This window comes from Stegostoma tigrinum, chromosome 4 (genome assembly GCF_030684315.1).
Source record: "Stegostoma tigrinum isolate sSteTig4 chromosome 4, sSteTig4.hap1, whole genome shotgun sequence".
Classification (NCBI taxonomy): Eukaryota; Metazoa; Chordata; class Chondrichthyes; order Orectolobiformes; family Stegostomatidae; genus Stegostoma; species Stegostoma tigrinum.
Window position 1 is genome coordinate 116,096,825 of NC_081357.1, and position 18,045 is coordinate 116,114,869.

Sequence of the window (18,045 nt, forward strand, 5' to 3'; positions counted from 1 at the left end):
TAAGAGTTAATGTCCTAATCCCACTCTGCTCTGGCAAATAAATAGGAAATGCCCCCAAAATTATATCTAAACAGCAAGTCCCTTTTCCGCTGAAGTCTTTTTGCTGTGTAGTTTTCTCTATGCACTTGCACAATACGTCCTATTTTCTAAAAATATATATACAGATGCAGACGCAGCATATTTTGGTTTCCTTTTTAAAAATAGTGCACATGTTCACTTGTGTAATTGTTTGATTTCACAAATTTCTGTATGTAGTGAGGACAACTTTGCTGAATTAGAATGACATCAAATGTTTCTACAATTTGCCATTGGATCTTGCAAATCTAATTTTTGCTTTGATCTTTTTTATTATCCATTTCAAGCTGGAAATTTTATTGTAGATTCCTCTTACGACGATTACTTTACTTATTCTTGATGTATTTCTGGAGAGTTTATCAAACTAGTAACTAACAAATTCTCAAACCATTTTTATTTAAACTGAACTAACTAGAACCAGCAGTGTTAATGTAAGAATTGTTAGAGCTGCTTGACTTATATGACAATTCTGACATTTATATTAGGCAGACATTGATAACATTTGCGGGTTAGCATTTGCTGTGTTCAATTATGTTTTATCTCTAACATGCAGTGCAGCTGAGGGGGCTGTAGTGGTGTCATGGTATTGCCCCTACCCCCAGTGCTGGGAGGCTGGGGTTCAAATCCCACCTGCTCTAGATGTATATAATTACACTTCTGAGAGGGTTGATTAGGAAAAAAAAAAGTTAAATTTTTAGAAAAAAAATTGAGCAGACCCATATGGGTCCTCTAGTCATGCAGTGGTAGTGTCCCTATATTTGAGCTAGGAGACGTGAATTCAAATCCCAGCTGCTCTAGTGGTGTGTAATAACAGAAACAGAAATGTCTGACATCTGTGGCGAGAAAGCAGAGTCAACATTTCGAGCCCAGTGACCCTTCTTGAGATCCAAAATGTTAACACTGTTTCTCTCTCCACACCACAGCTAATGGACCTGCTAAGTTTCTCCAGCAATTTCGTTTTTTGTTTCTCATTTTAAGCATCCACAGTTCTTTTGTTTGTGTAATAACCTCACTCTTGGCATTGATTAGATAATATCTTCAAATACGTTGTGCAGCTGAAATCCCAGTTTGTATTTGTGGCATCTTCTTTTCTTGAAAGAGTCCACTTAGTTACTTTGCGCAGTTGAATATCTGTTGTTTTTCAGAACTTGTGTTGCAGGAGGTAATGGTTCTGAAAGGGTTAATGTTGGAGACTGCATTAAGCTCCACCCAGTTTGAAGTCACAGTCTTGGATAAGGAAGTCAGAATGGGTCTTGAAGAGGACAGAATTCACCCATGTCTCCTGTTGGCATTGGCTAGTTCAACATAGTTATTAATGTGCCAGTGCCTAATTGCAGTCCAGTAATAAACTGTAAGATTCAGTTGCAGCTGTTTCTCTACCACTGCATAAACCCTTAAGGCCAATCAAGGAAAGAAGCATGGCAGCTGAAATACCCACCAAATAGCGTAGTCACGTCTTGCAATATTCAGTTAGAAAATAATGGTGGCCCTAAAGTTGGGCAGAGTTCAGCATTATGACTGGATCGCTGTTGAATTAAGTAGGCATACTATGATGATATTATTGAGTAACTTTATTGTAAAAAAAAATGAGTAAACAGCTGTAATTAAGTTTTCACTCCAGATTAATACCATTTATACTACTTGGTGGAAATCAAGATTTCCCCTCCTGAATTTCACAGCTTGCTGATACTCCAGGGGAATTTTATACTCGCTGAACATGATGTGATCTTTCAGAGAATGTGATTTTAATACAGTTGGAAATGAGTCAGGATTTAGTTTCTATGAAGCTGGACCACGCCTCCCAACAGTTGGAAATTGGATGGGGGTTTCCTATCTTCAGTGTCGGAACTTCCCATTAGCAACAAAAGAAGAGCAAATGTGCATGGGGCATCCTTTCGAGAGGCACAAGAGAGCTCTGTGACTCCCATGAAATCCCAGAGCCAGCACTGAATTCTGGCCAGCTTAGATAATGATTATCAAGAACCTCATTAATAAGCAAATTCACGTCCCACAGCTGACAAGTGGGATTCCTGCACCAGGCCTTTCCAGTCTGCAACTTTATTAGTACTGCACGGGGGGTGGGGGGCTGACTTACAAACATATGACTTATGAACGCAATCTCATACTGGGGTATAATTTTAAAGATCCAACATACACACAGCTACTTTGTATTGTCCTGCATTGAGTTCCAACTTGTGTACAAGTTGACTTGCGATGACCCAAGAACAGAACCCACTTGCAATCCAAGGGCAGTGTGTTATTTTCTTGATGCTGAGCAAGTCAATTTTTTTCTGACCCCTCCCCACCATTTTGCCCATTCTTGGCTTCATTAAATTCTGGCTACGAAACGCCTCAACAAGCAAAGCTGAGGGCTTCTATTTTAAATACATCTGGCTACATATTTTCATGCACAGCTGGTCAGATCAAACAGTACTTGGGGAGACAGTTTAATCATCACAATTCTGAAAATGTTGTGGTTGAAGCAATTTACTCTTTTTTTTGCCAAAATTGTAACAAAACCGTTGCAACATATCTGCAAATGACATTTGAAATATCGACATGAAAAAATATCAAAATGATAAAACTTTATTGAACTTGGGGCTCAGTGTAGATTGAACCAAACATTCACAGTAGCTGCGTAATCTTCTATGCAAGAATGACAAAATATCATGGCATTACCAACCTTGTGCTTCGTGAGAAATGAACTTGAAATGTGACCAAACTTGAGAGTTAAGATCTTTATTCCAAACCATTCAATCAATCTTTTGAAAGCGCTGCTTCTGATTTGTTTTCACCCTTCCATGTGTTTTGAGGCCTATTTACCAACTAGTTTAAGCAGATCACTGTTATTTACCATAATCCGACATTCTCAATCCTATTCAGATTAAGCCAGTCTCTGACTTTGGTTAGTGAGTTTTTTCCTCCCCCTCTTTCATGGATATATCTATTTGAGGTTGGCTGGCTGCCGATTGACAACGTCTACATTCCATCCAATTTATACACATTAAAAATCTTGTGTTCTTTTTCACTATGCTCTTCTATTCTTCTACGCCTTAACGATTTTGCCATGTCACGGGTTATTTTTCTCAAGTTTGAGATTGGAAAAAAAATCACAGCACTGAATGTGATGTCTAGTTTATCTTATATTTCTGCTCGGATCTATTTCTTGCCTAATTAAGTTTGCTTGGATGGATATTGTACTGGATTTATTGTGTTTTGTTTTGAGTGCTCTATAATTCTCCATCGCCTTTTTAATCACATTGGAAGGTCCCTGACTCCTCTCTGCAAATTATCTATATGTATTCCAAGTATTAACAGAACCACAGAAGCAAGTGAGTCATTACAAACTGCATACTCCTAGTGATAAACTTCAAATCGATTATCAAGGATGGAAGTAAGCCAAGGAGATAGTTAGGGATGGATCATGTGAAAGACTGATTTGAATTTATGCATCTGTCTTGATCTCAGCCAATTTAAACTTCTTTCTATGTGGCGCTATCTCATGAGGATGAGGGATTAACAGAAAAGGCAGGTTCAGTTAAATTTCAAGATACGAGTAGGAGGCAAACCCTTTTGGCAGTGTTGGTGATCAGAGTAATAGAGTTCATCAAGGAAGAATCCCAAGTGGGATCTGAATGAAGTGTTCCTGCTTTTTTTTTAAAAAAACCTAGGCATTGAGTGGCTTGTAGAGGAGCTTTGCTGTGTCACGTATGGTAATAAAGTTACTGCACACAGTGTCCAGGGAGCAACTTGACTCAATGTTTTTAGTACGCATTTCCAACGTTTTAATTGAGCGATTTAGTAATGCCTTGCAGAAATGAAATGCTTTTTCTAAGTCCCAAATCTCTTGTTCTAGTTTCCACATGCCTTTTTCTATTTATACTAGTTATCTTGAACTTCAGTAATGCAACTCTTTTAAAAGCTACCAGGTTTGTTTAAAAATTAAAGATTTAAATTTACCTCAGTAGCCTAAAGCCATAATCAAACCCGCACCAGAATGAACTTCTAAGACTAAACAGTTGATTCCTCTAATGTTTTCGGTTAACGTGGACAATTGTGAGATTAAAATGTTCATTAAAAATTAATGGTAATTTACAGTACTTACATTTCATTATTCATTTGCAACCAACTGGTTCCTTTTTGACTCAACATGACTAAAACGAAATGATTTGCACAAAGCAGAAAGCTTTAATTCCCATTACTTGTGTACTGGTGCAATGTGTTTATGTTGAATCATCAATTATCTTTTGCGTTGGGTCAGAGTCAATGACAGTTGACTGAATTTGATCTGTGTAGCCTAAGTGGAAATGAGTAGAGTGTAAAAGTCTGCAACTTTCCTTTTGATCACCAAATTATATATTTTTTGAAAAGGCTCCTGTAATGAAATGAGATAGAGCAACTTTGCAACTTCCCTGTGGGTTTTGGTCTATGCCTTTAAAGCCAGCTGTACTTTGGGATTAATTGGGGGCGGGAGAGGGAAAGGCATGCCTAACACGGCCACTGTAACCATCGTGAATGTGGGGCAGGCTTGTCAAATTTGTTTATTTTTATATATCATTGTCAGACTGACTCAACAGCACTCAAGCTTCTGCTTTTGAAATAGAGTTCAAGGCCCATTAATGCTAAACTGAAAAATGAACCACCAAGTATGTCCCAAGTTAACAACTCCTCCAACTGACTGACTTACTGGAAAAGTATTTACAGTACAGTAGGTTATGGGGGCCATTTGCAAAGTAGTAAAAGTAGGCACGTATTTTGCAGCAATTGTTTATTGGACACTTGTGAAGTAGTTGTGGGAATGTAAATGTAATTTTTATAATTTAGAACCTTCACAACACAAAAGGAAAACTCTCAGCCAACTCTGCAATACTAGGTAACTCGTCAGGCCTTCTCCATGCAATTACCTAACCTCCTGCTAAACTTTTCATTTAAATCTTTCTCAACCATACTCTCCAGCAGTACATCCCAGATCCTAACTGCTCCTTGTACGTTTAAAACAAAGACAACTTATCCACAATGTGCAATTTGTACACTTACTGTCTATCTACACTTTTATTTTGCATTTGTAAGTTCATGGTATATAGGTGTTGTCTGGAAGAGCGTTCGTTGCCCTCAAGGGGTGGTCTTGAACTGTTCGGCATCTTGAGCTATAAGAGCACCCAAGGTGCTGTTGAACTAGAGGCTTGGTGTAGGGCGTGGTGAGTGGGGGATTGGGGAGAAAGAGTTCCAGAGTTCTGTCCCGATAACACCTGAAGGCGTGGTGAGAGAGTTCCAAAATAGGATGGTCTGTGACCTGGCAGAGAACTTGCAGTTGGTGTTCCCATGCATTTGTTACCCTTGTCTTTCGAGGTGGTAGAGGTCACAGGATTGGAAGGTGATGTTGGAGTTGTGTGCATTGGCACAGTACATCTTGTAGTTGGTGTACACTGGTGCTGATGTGTGCATGGGTAGTGAATGCTGAAGGTTACAAATGGGATGACAGTCAAGCAGTCTGTTACGTTGTGGATGATACCCAGTTTCTTGAACGTTGTTGGAGCTGCCCATTCAGGCAATTAAAGCGTAATGGCCATTAAATTGCATGTCAGTAAGTACAAAAGTGATCCAGGTCACAAGCAGCAGGTTTGGATTACCGCCAAGTTTATCGCTGGTGAAATATAAGCGACTAATAAATAGTGTGGAGCATAGTCCAGTCTAGCGGTAACTGTATTTATATATTTGCGGACAGTGTCATTGCAGGCTGGGCCAGCATTTACTGCCCATCCCTATGTGCCTCTGAAGGTGATAGCGAACTACCTTCTTGAACTGCTATCAGTCCATGTGCTGTACAGACACCCACAATGCCCTTAGGGAGGGAATTTCAGGATTTTGGCCCAGTGATAACAAAGGAACAGAGATTTATATTTCTAAGGCAAGATATTGAGGAGCTTGGAGGGAAACTTACAGGTGGTGGTGTTCCAAGTATATACTGCCTTTGATCTTCCAGATGGAAGGTTAAGTCATAAGAGCCTTGGTGTTGGAGATAGAATATTGGTATGGATAGAGAATCAGCTAATGGATGGGAAACATTGATTTGGGTTGGGATAAAGGGTTTCTTTGGGTTGATAATCTGTAACCAATGGGGTTCCATAAGGGTCAGTGTTGGGACTGCAACTGTTCACAATATATGTGTATGTGTGTATGTATATGTATGTATGTCTTGAGCAATGAAGTGAGTGTACAGTAGGCAGATTTTCAGATGACACAAAGTAGGATGGAAAGGCAAGTTGTGAAGGGGATACAAATAGTCTAGAGAGAGTTATTAATAGGTTAACTGAGTGGGGGGAGGAATATTGGCAAATAGTGTACTGAGGGAAAATATATAGTTGTTTATTTTGGAAGGCAGAACAAGAGTATTGCATAATCGGAGAAAAATTGCAGAAAGCTGCTACACAAAGAGACTTGGGAGTACTTGTGCATGGACCACAAAGTTAGTACAAATGCAGCAGGTAATCGGGAAGTCTAATGGATTCTTGGCCCCTATTTCAAGGGGATTGGAGTCCAAGAGTAGGGAAGTTTTACTGTAACTGTATGAGGTGCTAACGAGGCCATATCTGGAGTATTTAAGCAGTTTTGGTTCCTTATTTAGGGTAAGCTATCATTTTGTTGGAGGCAGTTCAGAAAGTTTAATGTCTGATCTCTGGTATGGAAGAAATGCCATTTATAAGCAAAGACTTAAACAGGCCGGGACTGGACTCACTAGAAGAATGAGGGGGTGATCTCATTGAAACAGAATTCTTAAGGGAGTTGATAGGGTAAGTGCTGAGAGAATGTTTCCCCTCATGGCAGAGCCTAGTTCCAGAGGGCATAGATTCAGGAAAAAGGGCTGTCCGTGTAAGACCAAGGAGGAATTTCTTCTGACAGTCGAATCTTTGGAACTCCTTGTCACAGAAGGTTGAGAGACAGACTCCTTGTGTATATTGAAGGCTGATAGATTCTTGATCAGCAGCAGAATAGAAGGGTACGGGGAAAATGCAGGCAAGAGTACATGAGGAATGCAGATTCATCGTGATCTTGATGACTGGAGGAGCAGGCTTCAGAGCCTAAATGGCAACCTCCTCTTCCTATTTCTTCTGGTCTTATGGAAATGGTCGTGAATTTGGAAGATTTTGTCTAAAGATCTTTGAATTTCTGCAATGAATCTTGCAGATGGTATGCACTCTCGCTACTTGGCGTCGGAGGTGGAGGGAGTGAACATTTGTGAGTTTTGTACCAATCGAGTGGGCTGTTTTGTTCTTGCGAGTGTTGTTGGAGCTGCACTTATCCAGGCAAGTGGGGAGTATCCCATTGCAATCCTGACTTGTGCCCTGCAGATGCGGACACAGACTTTGGGGACCCTGGAGATGAGCTATTTGCTGCAGTATTTTTAGCTTCTGATCTGCTCTTGTATCCACTATTTAACAAGTAGGTCCAGTTGATGAGTTTCTGGACAATTGGTAACTCCCAAAATGTTGATAGTAGGCTACTCAGTGGTAATACCATTGAATGCCATGGGGAAATTCTTTTAATGGAGATAGCCATTACCTGGTATTTGTGGCGTGAATGTTACTTGCCACGTTTTAGCCAAGCCTGGCTACTACCTAGGTCTTGCCACATTTGGACGTGGACTTCTGAGTATCTGAGGAGCCACGAATGGTGCTGAACGTTTGTGTAATCATTGGTGCCTAGACTGACTTCCGACCTGGGAGGGACAGTCATTGAAGCAACTGATGATAGTTGGTCCTAGGCCACTATCCTAAGGAACCCCTGCAGAGATGTCCTGGTTCTGAGGTAACTGACCTCCAACAACTACAACCAGCATTTCCCCTGATTCCCATTGATACCAGGGCTTCTTGATGCTACCCTCGGTCAAATATAGTCTTGTTGTCAAGGGCAGTCAGTCAGCTCACCTGAGTTTTCTGCAGCAAGTCAGCTGACAAGGGTGAAACAAGCATGATAGAGGTGGAAATAGGCAGGTTTGCTGATGACATGAATGAGGCTGGACAGTCCTATCTGGATCAAATGTTGTGAATAAATCTGGCTTAATCTCAAACTGTTACCAGGGAGAGGGTGAAGCTTGTTATGAACTGGAATTTGGAATGGGTACCAAAACAGTGTCTTCAGTCTTACCCAATATTTAATCAAAGAGCATATTTGCTCATACCGTACCAAGTATCAAACAAGCAAGTTGATTATTTAGCGACGGTTGAGAGGTGAAGAAGTAGAGCGAGTGTTTTCACTGTGCACTTGAAAACTATATATGGCTCTTAAACTACTGATATTAATCACTTAATTGCACTTAACTTTGATAAAGTGTGAAGTGCAGTTCCAAAGCAACTACAAGTTGAATTTCCTTTTGTTTTTTATCACAAGCAAATGGATTTCTGTTAGAATCCCTGTGGGTGACAAATTTCAATTATCCCCTTAACTACTGTATTCTAGCTGACCTGCATATCGAACAAAATGTTTCCTATTTTGTTCTTTCTGACCAGATTCCTGTCCATATGTTCTAACCAGTTTTGTGTATTAGTTACGCAAGCACAAGCAAAAAATAATTTTAAAGGTGCCTCGCAGACACTACTTTTTTTTTCCAGCGTCAACCACGGTTCATTTTGTAACACTTGCCCCTGACTCAATGTCATTGGGTTCATGTCCCACTTCTGGATTTGAAGGGGTCAAAGGATCTAGGAGTAGGCTGATGTTCCTGTTGTTTGCTGTTTGATTTTAGAGGAAACATAAGTATCTTGATTGAAGTGTGATAGTGCAACAAAACAATGACCAAGGACACAGTGAAATAACATTTCCATCTGTTGTGGGGTAAGACTGTGCAAATATGGTTAGGAAAGGGGTGGAGATGGGACTGCCTGAAACCAGAGGAAAGCCTAAGACTTGCTAGGAAAAATGTGGAGATGAATTTTGAAATGAGGTAGAATTGGAAAACAAATGGGTGACTTACACACACAAGGAGTTGGAGAAGTGATCAACCAGCATGATAGTGACCCTGAGTAACATTTGGAGAAGCCATAAGAAGAGAAATATGTGGTGACTTATCTAAAAAAATAAGCTTTGCCTTGTTTTCATGTTCAGTAGGTGTAGCAGTGCCAGTAAAATGACTGGGATTTGTACTGGAATGTGTTTACCACAACTCTTCCACTATTATGAATCAAGCATCTGACCACTGATACTTGCTTGTCCCATTGCATCCATGTAACAAAATCTTTGTCCAAAAATTTCCTGGCCAATCTTTGTGGTTTTTAAATCCAGCATTAATATGATGACAACTGGGGATACTTGACTTTTGGTATGCATGCGATCAGTATCCACAAGGCTTGTTTTTTATTTTGGTTTGGTTTCAAAATAAGAAGCTATGTATCTTAGTGGCACATGTAATTGTTACTTTTTGTCAATGTAGTTTCGAATAATATACATTTTGCTTCCTTGCATTGTTTGAGTGTCCAAAGTGTGTCTCACTTACTGATGAAAGCTCTATATAAATGGAAATCACTTTCTGCTGCTGTCGCCAATGTCTCGAAGTGTTTTACAGGCAAATATATTTGTGGTACGATCAATGTGGTATGAGAAATATGGCAACTCACATAATATTGTAACTCGGAAAGATACGTTGTTGTGATGTTCATTTCACAGATTTATTAACAAGGGTAGCACAGATAGTTCTTTCCCTCTTTAAATGGTGCTGTGGGATCTTCCTGCATCTCCCTAAGCAGTTGAATGATGTGCCATGGTTTAATGTCTTATCTGAAATTGGGTGCCTCTAAAGCAGTCTCAAAATAGCACTGTAGTGTTAAAATGTTTGTTAAAATCCTGCTGTAAGACTTGATCCAGAACCTTATGACTCAAAGGCAAGAGTCCTACCAACTGAGTCATGATTGACTCTCCAGCATTAGGAACCTAGTAAGATTTTCAAACATCTGCATTCTCCAGCATCTGCAGCTCCCATTATCTCTGATCTAAGATTTTCAAACCAGTTTCTTTTGAAGATCAATATCTATTCTGGAATTATAAACTGCCATATTTTTTTCAGATTGTTACTAACCACAGATCATAGTTGCTTATAGGTTGTTCTGTTTTAGGATTTAGATATCTAGATAAATCCTAGATATTCCAGGATTTTGACCCAGTGGCAGTGACGTTACGTAGGTATACTTACAGTTATGATTGAGAGTCTCGGAAGCGATCTTGAAGATGCTGGTGTACTATTGTCATTGTAGACGATGTCTGTTGTTTTCCTGGAAGACACTGTCTAAAAGATCTCGGTGAGCTGTGGCATTGCATCTTGTAGATAGTGTACACTACCACGGTATGTATCAGTAGTGGAGCGAATGAATGTTAGTGGATGGGCTGCCAGTCGTGCTTTGTTCTGGATGGTCTTAAGCTTGTGGTGTTGGAGCTGTGTTCATCCAAGCAAATAGAAGTATTTCATCACACTCCTTATTTGTTTTCATAGATGGTGGACAGAGTTCCCAGCCTGCCTTTGTAAATCTAATACTTTTTATGGCTGGCCCAGTTTGGTTTCTGCTCCATAAGAAGTTCATAGTGGGGTTTTGGTGATAGTGTTGGTTAGATTCTCAAATTGGTGATCTTAAATATGACTGTTACTTTCCACTTTTGTACTCAAGCTTGAACTTTGTCTGGGTCTTGCTGTCTATAAATGTAGGCTGCGTAGGTATGTGAGGAGTTGGGAATGGATTGAACACTATGTAGCTATCAGTGGCCATCTCCATTTCTGGAAGATTGGTGAAAGATTGGTTAAAGCTCAAAAATCATGTTTACAACCAAAGTTGGAGAGATGCCTAGTTTCCTTTTCCAATCCCACTCCTCCACCGGTTGCAACAAATTTATAACTTCATCAGTTTGGTCAGTTATATAGGTCTCTGAATCACTGTTAAGAATAAGTCAGCCAAGGTTCTTTTAGCTAACAGCACACAACTGGTTAGAAGTTGAATAAACAATTAATAATTAATCACATGAAAAGAGGATAACTTATGGTAATAGTATTCTAAAGTTCCGAGCACACAACATTCTGTTAGTGGGCTGTCTTCCTGAAATTTTGTAGTTTTGCTGAATTCCCTTTTGGATACAGTGGGCCGCATTCCAAGGAATCCTCGACTGGTAAAATCCACAAATGGCAAAGGTGACTTCTGGTAGGTTTCTTGGCACTCTGAAGTGCTGAGAGGGCTTGCAAAGAGAGCATGTGTAACAGGATGTTGCTCTTTCCAACAGTTCAAATTCTCTCTCCCTTCCTCAGGTTCAAACTTTAGCACTTTCATCCTAGTCACCAATTGAGCCATGTGACCTGCCTGATGGTCCTGCAGAGATTTCACCCTGTTTCTTGCAGGGGCCTCATTGTTGTCATGCCCAGTGCCTCAAGCATGTGTATATACTCGTGCAATCTTTTTAATACTTTAATATAATTTTTTATAACAATATATTCAATCACATTTTGTAAACTTCTTGTTTTAATATATGGAAGAATAATATATTCAAGTACTGTCTTTTGTGGGCCACTTGGCTTTCCACCAGGAGTGTTCATTGTGTCAAATCATTCCACGTCGCCATTTGCATGGAAATCTAATTAAGGATGTTAAAAGCAAGTGTTGATTTGAATAATTAGTCATTTCATTTGCAGTCCTTGATTTGTCACGTACTTCAGTAAGATTGAAACATCACCAATTTAGATCCCTGACCTACATAGATCATCACTGGTGCTTAATTATATTTCTCATGTAACACAAAGCTCAAAAGCAAATTTAAATTTGATATCAACACTGACTTCAATTGCAAATTCTTCCCAGTTTGAAGTGTTTGCTCCTTTACTTTGGAAATTTAAAAGTTTTGCAAATGGTTAAAGCAAGTTTGCAAATGTGAAAAAGAAAACACCAAAATTATTTTTGTATTATTCATTTAACGTGTTGTAGATCTTGTACAGTCAGTGTCATATTTACTACCTTCATGGTTGTGTAAGGGTCTTTTATTTTGCCATTGTCTAACTGTCTGCAATAGATGTGGCTTAGAAGGGGTGGACGCTGGGAAGTTGTTTCCGTTAGGCGGGGAGACTAGGACCCGTGGGCACAGCCTTAGAATTAGAGTGGGTAAATTTAAAATGGAAATGAGGAGACATTTCTTCAGCCATAGAGTGGTGGGCTTGTGGAATTCATTGCCACCGAGTGCAGTGGAGGCCGGGACGTTGGATGTCTTCAAGGGAGAGATCGACAAATTCTTGATCCCACAAGGAATCAAGGGCTAAGGGGAGAGTGCAGGGAAGTGGTGTGGCCTTACTCCCACTCTTATGTCTTATGGTCTAAGGGATTTGAACTAGGATAGAGGATTAAATTATACAATTTTAGTAAATTTGCAACAGATGCCTGCAATTGGCGCACAACTAGTTTATTCAACTTTGATCAAGTAATAATTATTTAATAATTATCTGTTTTTCAAATGAGCATTTATTGCCCGTTCCTGGCTGCCCTCGAAGGTGGCGATGAGCTGCTGCCTTGAACCACTGCAGTCCATCTGCTGTAAGTAGACCCACAGAACCACTGGGGAGGGGATTCCAAAATTTTTGACCTAGTGACAGTGAAGTGATTTATTTCTAAATGTGTAGCTTGGAGGGAGCTCACAAATGGTGATTGTTCCCAGGTACCTGCTATCCTTGACCTTCAAGTGGGGAAAAGTGTATCACTCATTTACTATTACATATTTCTTGTACATTCATGCTATCTTCAAACCTCTTATGATAGACTTGTCCTGATTTTTATGGTGGCATTTGAATATTGTTTCAACACGATCGCTGTCTCGGTTACTTTTCAGCCTTGTACTCTATTTTCTTTCCTCCTTTCCTTTTTTTTAATAAAATCAAAAACTTGCATCCCAGCTTGTCTATCCTTGTATTTCTCTTTGTTTGCCTGGTATATTTAATACATAGGATTGTGAAGATATCACCACGGTGTTATTCATTAGAATTTGATCCTTTTGGGAAATTTTAAGGCTTTTCTAGAGCTGAGTTAAGAGGGGAGGGGTGTGGTAGGTGTAGTGGGAATTGGTTGTTCAAGAATATCAGAAGAGATTTGTAAGCCAGAGATTTTCAGTCAAGGTTTGGCCATCTTGTTCAAGGGTGAAGGGAGGTGACTTGTGTAATATCTTGTGGTTGGTTTCACAGTTGTGCAGTTGTGGTACCTTGACTGGCTTTTGGAGCAAATGGTAGTTGATGTTGCAAAACTATTGGTTGGGGGGAGGGATGGAGAATTCTGTTGTGTTAAGTAAGCTTTGCCAGTAGAATTGTATAATTTTGACATCTTATATAGACCTTTCAGTTCAAATCTAAGCCCTTTGGGAATGGGGATGAACATAATTTGACCTTCAGTTATTGAATAAATTATATTTCTTTTTTATCTTGTGCAGTGTGTGCAAGACCAGCTGCTACTGCCCATCTTGAAGAAGTGCCCAAGCTGGAGTACGTAAAATGCCTTGTGCAGTTTTCTGGCTGTCAAACCCTTGCATTGCTAATTGAAAAGGCAGCTCCCACTTCCAATAAACAAAGCTATTTCTTACAGGCAGATTAAAATAGAAATGGCTGGAAAAGCCCAGCAGGTCTGGCAGCATCTGTGGAGAGAAATTTGAGTTAGTTTTGGGTTAAGTGACCCTCAACCTGAAATGTTAACTCTGATTTCTATCCACAGATGCTGCCAGATCTGCTGAGCTTTTCCAGCAATTTCTATTTTGTCTCTGATTTACAGCATCTGCAGTTCATTCAGCTTTTATTAAAGGTATCTCCTTTGACACAGTGACTGCAAATAGCATGGCACAGTGTTAGACATTCACCTGACGCTGCTGATGTATTATATTAAACATGACAATTGTGAATATTGTTTTTAATTCAGCCTAGTATAGTGTGAAGATGTGAAGAGTTATTTGGGTGCCTACTGCATTAATGGTGAATCTACTCTGAACACTGACTTTAATCCTTTTTCCAGAAGGGGTGACCTTTTTAAAGCTGCACAAAGTATTGTGGCTTATTCAATGTTCTGAATTTATTCCTACATTTAGTATGTTTGTTCTTAAACTGTGAAGAATATTTGCCTGCTATCTAATGACAGTGTAAGGTTTCTCGCATCTTCAGGAGATGTAGTTGAAGCACCTGTAAGGTGCCATCCAGTCTGTTTTACATGCTCTCCATATGGAGATGGAAAATATCTGCATGGGCATGTTTTTGAGCCAGGAATTCTGCACGACCGCCCACCCAGAAATGCATTGGATGTGCGTAATCATAAGGTAGGACTCTATGCCAGACACTCTGACTAGGACCGGCCAATCCACACGTACAGTGTGACTTGCCTGTCAGTGGGATCAGCACATTTGCTTTAATAGCAAAAATCTATTGGTCTAGTGAATTGAACTGGTATCCTGTTTGGGAGAGAGTTCATTTTTCTGCCAGCCTTAGCTGAAGGTGTATTTTTTCTAACTTATTTTCTGAACAACATGTCTCTGTTCTATCTTTTTGTGTCCCACTGGGGAGAATGCTTGTTTGTTTCTTCCACCTACCTGATCAGTTCCTTGCAAAATTGGGGAGGGGGTGACAAATTTACATAAACTCTCCTCCATAACCTAATCTTTGGAGCTCTGGTGGTATTTTGCACTGCAATTCTGACAAGGCCAATGTTTTGGTGCAGACCCTGAAACCGCACGTGATTTTACATGTGATCTTTCATGGGCTGAGATAATATTTTGCTGCCTAAATATGTATGCGCAATTTTAAACGCCAGCCTTCCCAATTTTCAACACTTATTGCTTTCCTTTGGGAGATGGTTAATGCAGCTACACTCTACCCTTCAAGATAAATGACTGAAGAAACTGTAATCTGTGTAATTTTGAAAGTGTGGGTGCCATAAGCAGCGTACTTTATGCATGGCAACAAACTCGAGTTGTCACATTGTGATGTATTAAATTTCCTACTATTAAGTATGGCTTTAACTTTGTTGCAAGGCAGGGACGGACCAAATTTTATTATTCAGTCCATCAATACTAAGAGCTATTGATAATTAAATATGATTGACAGTGATGTTTTTCATTTGCTAGAGTTTCATTCATTTGAATTTCCATTTAAAATGAATCTGTCATTTTCCCAGTTTATAAGTAGTAACTGTGCAAACAAAGTCGCTGTGGATTCCTATCCATCAGAAATTCCTAATCACGTGTCTCATATTGGATGATCCCTGGTTGCCTTAATGAAAGAATGTCTTTGAGAGCTTGGAATTTTAAGTGATCAGTCAGTTGGAATGTATTTCATACCCTCGGGCAGGCTGGTCGGGTAGCCTAGGACCTACTGCTCTGCTTGTTCTTTTTGAGATGGTGGATTATTCAACTGTCAGGGCTCCTGCTTCATTCCGTTTAAACTCAAACTCAACAGGAGGTTTAACGCAGCTTCTCCTCTTTCACTTTGAACACACCATGCTTCCAAACTTGATACTGTGCAAATGTTTCACTGCTGCCATCTTTGTTTTTCTTGGCACCAGGTGTTGGTAATCGTCCCATTTGTTTATTCAATCTCTAGACCCAGCTTGCTTGTATCTTTATTTGTCCTGTTATCATCCCCTTTTTCCTTTATAGTATCACATTTGTCGTTTAATCATTCTCTTGCCTGCCATCCTATCACTGATCTTTCTCTTTCATAGAATTCCCTTTGGCGTGGAAGCAAGCCATTCGGCCCATCGATTCCACACCGACCCTCTGAACAGCATCCCACCCAGACTCACCCCCTTACCCTATTCCTGTAACCCTGCACTTCCCATGGTTAATCCACCTAGCCTGCACATCTTTGGACTTTGAGAGGAAACCAGAGATGAGAGGAAACCCACACAGATGCAGAAGAGCGTGCAAACTGCGCTCACACAGCCACCCGAGGCTGGAATCGGACCTGGGTCCCCGGTGCTGAGGAAGCAGTACTAACCGTTGACCCACCGTGCTTTCCTCAGAGCCTCTTTCACTGTCTCTGCACATGCTTTTTAAAACCAGTTACCTCCATGATATTTTCCAGTTCTGGCCAAAAATAAAGGCAAAAAGATTACAGACCCTAGAAATCTCAAACAAACACAGAATGCTGGAGAAACTCAGCAGATCTGGCAGCCTCAGTTTGGAAAGAGTCTGGTATAACTTTCTTCAGAAGCCAAGATGTTGACTCAGATTTTGCAGCCAACAACGATTAGGCAGCAGATAGTTCTAATGTCGAAGAAAGTTGCCCTCAAAGATTCAGCAATCTTGATGGCATGAATTTCACCTTCTCTCATTAATTTGATTCCAACCACAGCTTTGATAGCGACTTCACTCAAGTAGATAAACGGCCAAGCACATTAGAATAATTCTCAGGCAGCAAATGAGGAAACAAAATGAACTGATTGTAGAATGATTAGAATAGCGAGCGGGAGAGAGTGAAATAAAAATTAGAATGCGCACGTGGGACTGATGAAACAGAAATATCTTGGGCTAATTTGCAGAACTTCTAAAAGTTTATCACACTGGAGAAATCTGAAATTTCATAAGTATAAAATTGTTTGTCCTGGACTATACCTGCTGAACCCAAAAACTGTTACAACTTGGTCAACAGGATGTAAAGTTTTTGGGGCTTTTTAAAGTGAGATTAAAACTGAAGAAGTTCATGACCATTGACGTGACCATCGGAGAAGCAGGAAACTGGTGACAGTGCTCTTTATTTTCAGCGTTTATAATCACCTCTATAGATCCAAGAAGCTGCTGTTGGTTTCCGATCTAACCCCAATGAATGCCACCAGTTTGACTGTCAGACCAGCCTGGATTTTTGCAGCTGTAAACTCTTTCTTTCTCTCTGCATAGATAGCACTAACCTCCTGAATATTTGGGGTATTTTAATGATTATTAAATAGTATTTATACAGGACAGTTTTATGTTCTACATTACAGGATTTCTTTGTGTTTTCTTTTTCCAACCTCTTAGCGCTCATTTCACAACCTTTTCACAAGGTACCAAATGGATCTAATATCTTGACTTTCTAACTTTTTCTTTTGCTCAACACTATATTTGCCTAATCCTATTGCAACACAAGTGTAGGGTCATTATCTGCAAGCTATATTAGTTTGCTTATTCTGCAGTAACACTCATTAATGTGTTTCCTGTTTTGTGTAGATTTGAAACAAAGCCAAGAGGATGGGAAAGCAGAACAGTAAACTGCGTCCCGAAGTGCTTCAGGACCTGCGAGAGAATACAGAATTCACGGATCACGAGCTTCAGGAGTGGTACAAAGGCTTCCTTAAAGATTGCCCTAGTGGACACTTAACTGTAGAGGAGTTCAAGAAAATCTATGCAAATTTCTTTCCTTATGGAGATGCTTCAAAGTTTGCAGAGCATGTGTTCCGTACCTTTGATACAAATGCCGATGGTACAATTGACTTCAGAGAGTTTATAATTGCGCTTAGTGTCACATCCAGAGGGAAGCTGGAACAGAAGTTGAAATGGGCTTTTAGTATGTATGACTTGGACGGAAATGGGTACATCAGCCGAAGTGAAATGCTGGAGATTGTACAGGTATGCCATGGGATAAATGCTGTTCAAATTGTACAAGTCTTGTTTTTAATTCTCATTCTCTCCCCTAATGCAAAGAGACTGTCTCTGTCTCCCTGCACCACTCCTCCAATCCTGATTCCAAAATCCACCCAGTTCCAACTTGGGCAGACTGATGGGTCCATTGTCTTTGGCTGCAGCTTGGCTGACCAAAATACTTTATTTGTTTTTTTTTGTAAAGTTATGTCCGTTATAGATTATTTGAAAGTGAAATGTACAGATTTGCCAATTCCTGGAATACAAAAATCCAGGAGTGAGGAAAGAAATGAGTTTGGAAAAGTCAAGGGTTTCAAGAGAATGAAAGCAGGCAAGAGTGACATTGAGAAATTGTGACATTAGGAGCAGAGA

At 39.9% G+C, this 18,045-nt stretch overlaps 1 protein-coding gene across 1 annotated transcript in view; it reads left to right on the top strand.

The window, feature by feature from the left end:
• Positions 1-18,045, top strand: part of LOC125452775 (hippocalcin-like protein 1) — a 56,468-nt gene that overhangs the window by 31,071 nt on the left and 7,352 nt on the right. Inside the window, exon 2 of the mRNA XM_048531603.2 lies at positions 17,263-17,661. Within this exon, the coding sequence (XP_048387560.1) occupies positions 17,284-17,661 (378 nt within the window). The 5' untranslated portion in view covers positions 17,263-17,283. The remainder of the gene's footprint in view (positions 1-17,262; positions 17,662-18,045) is intronic.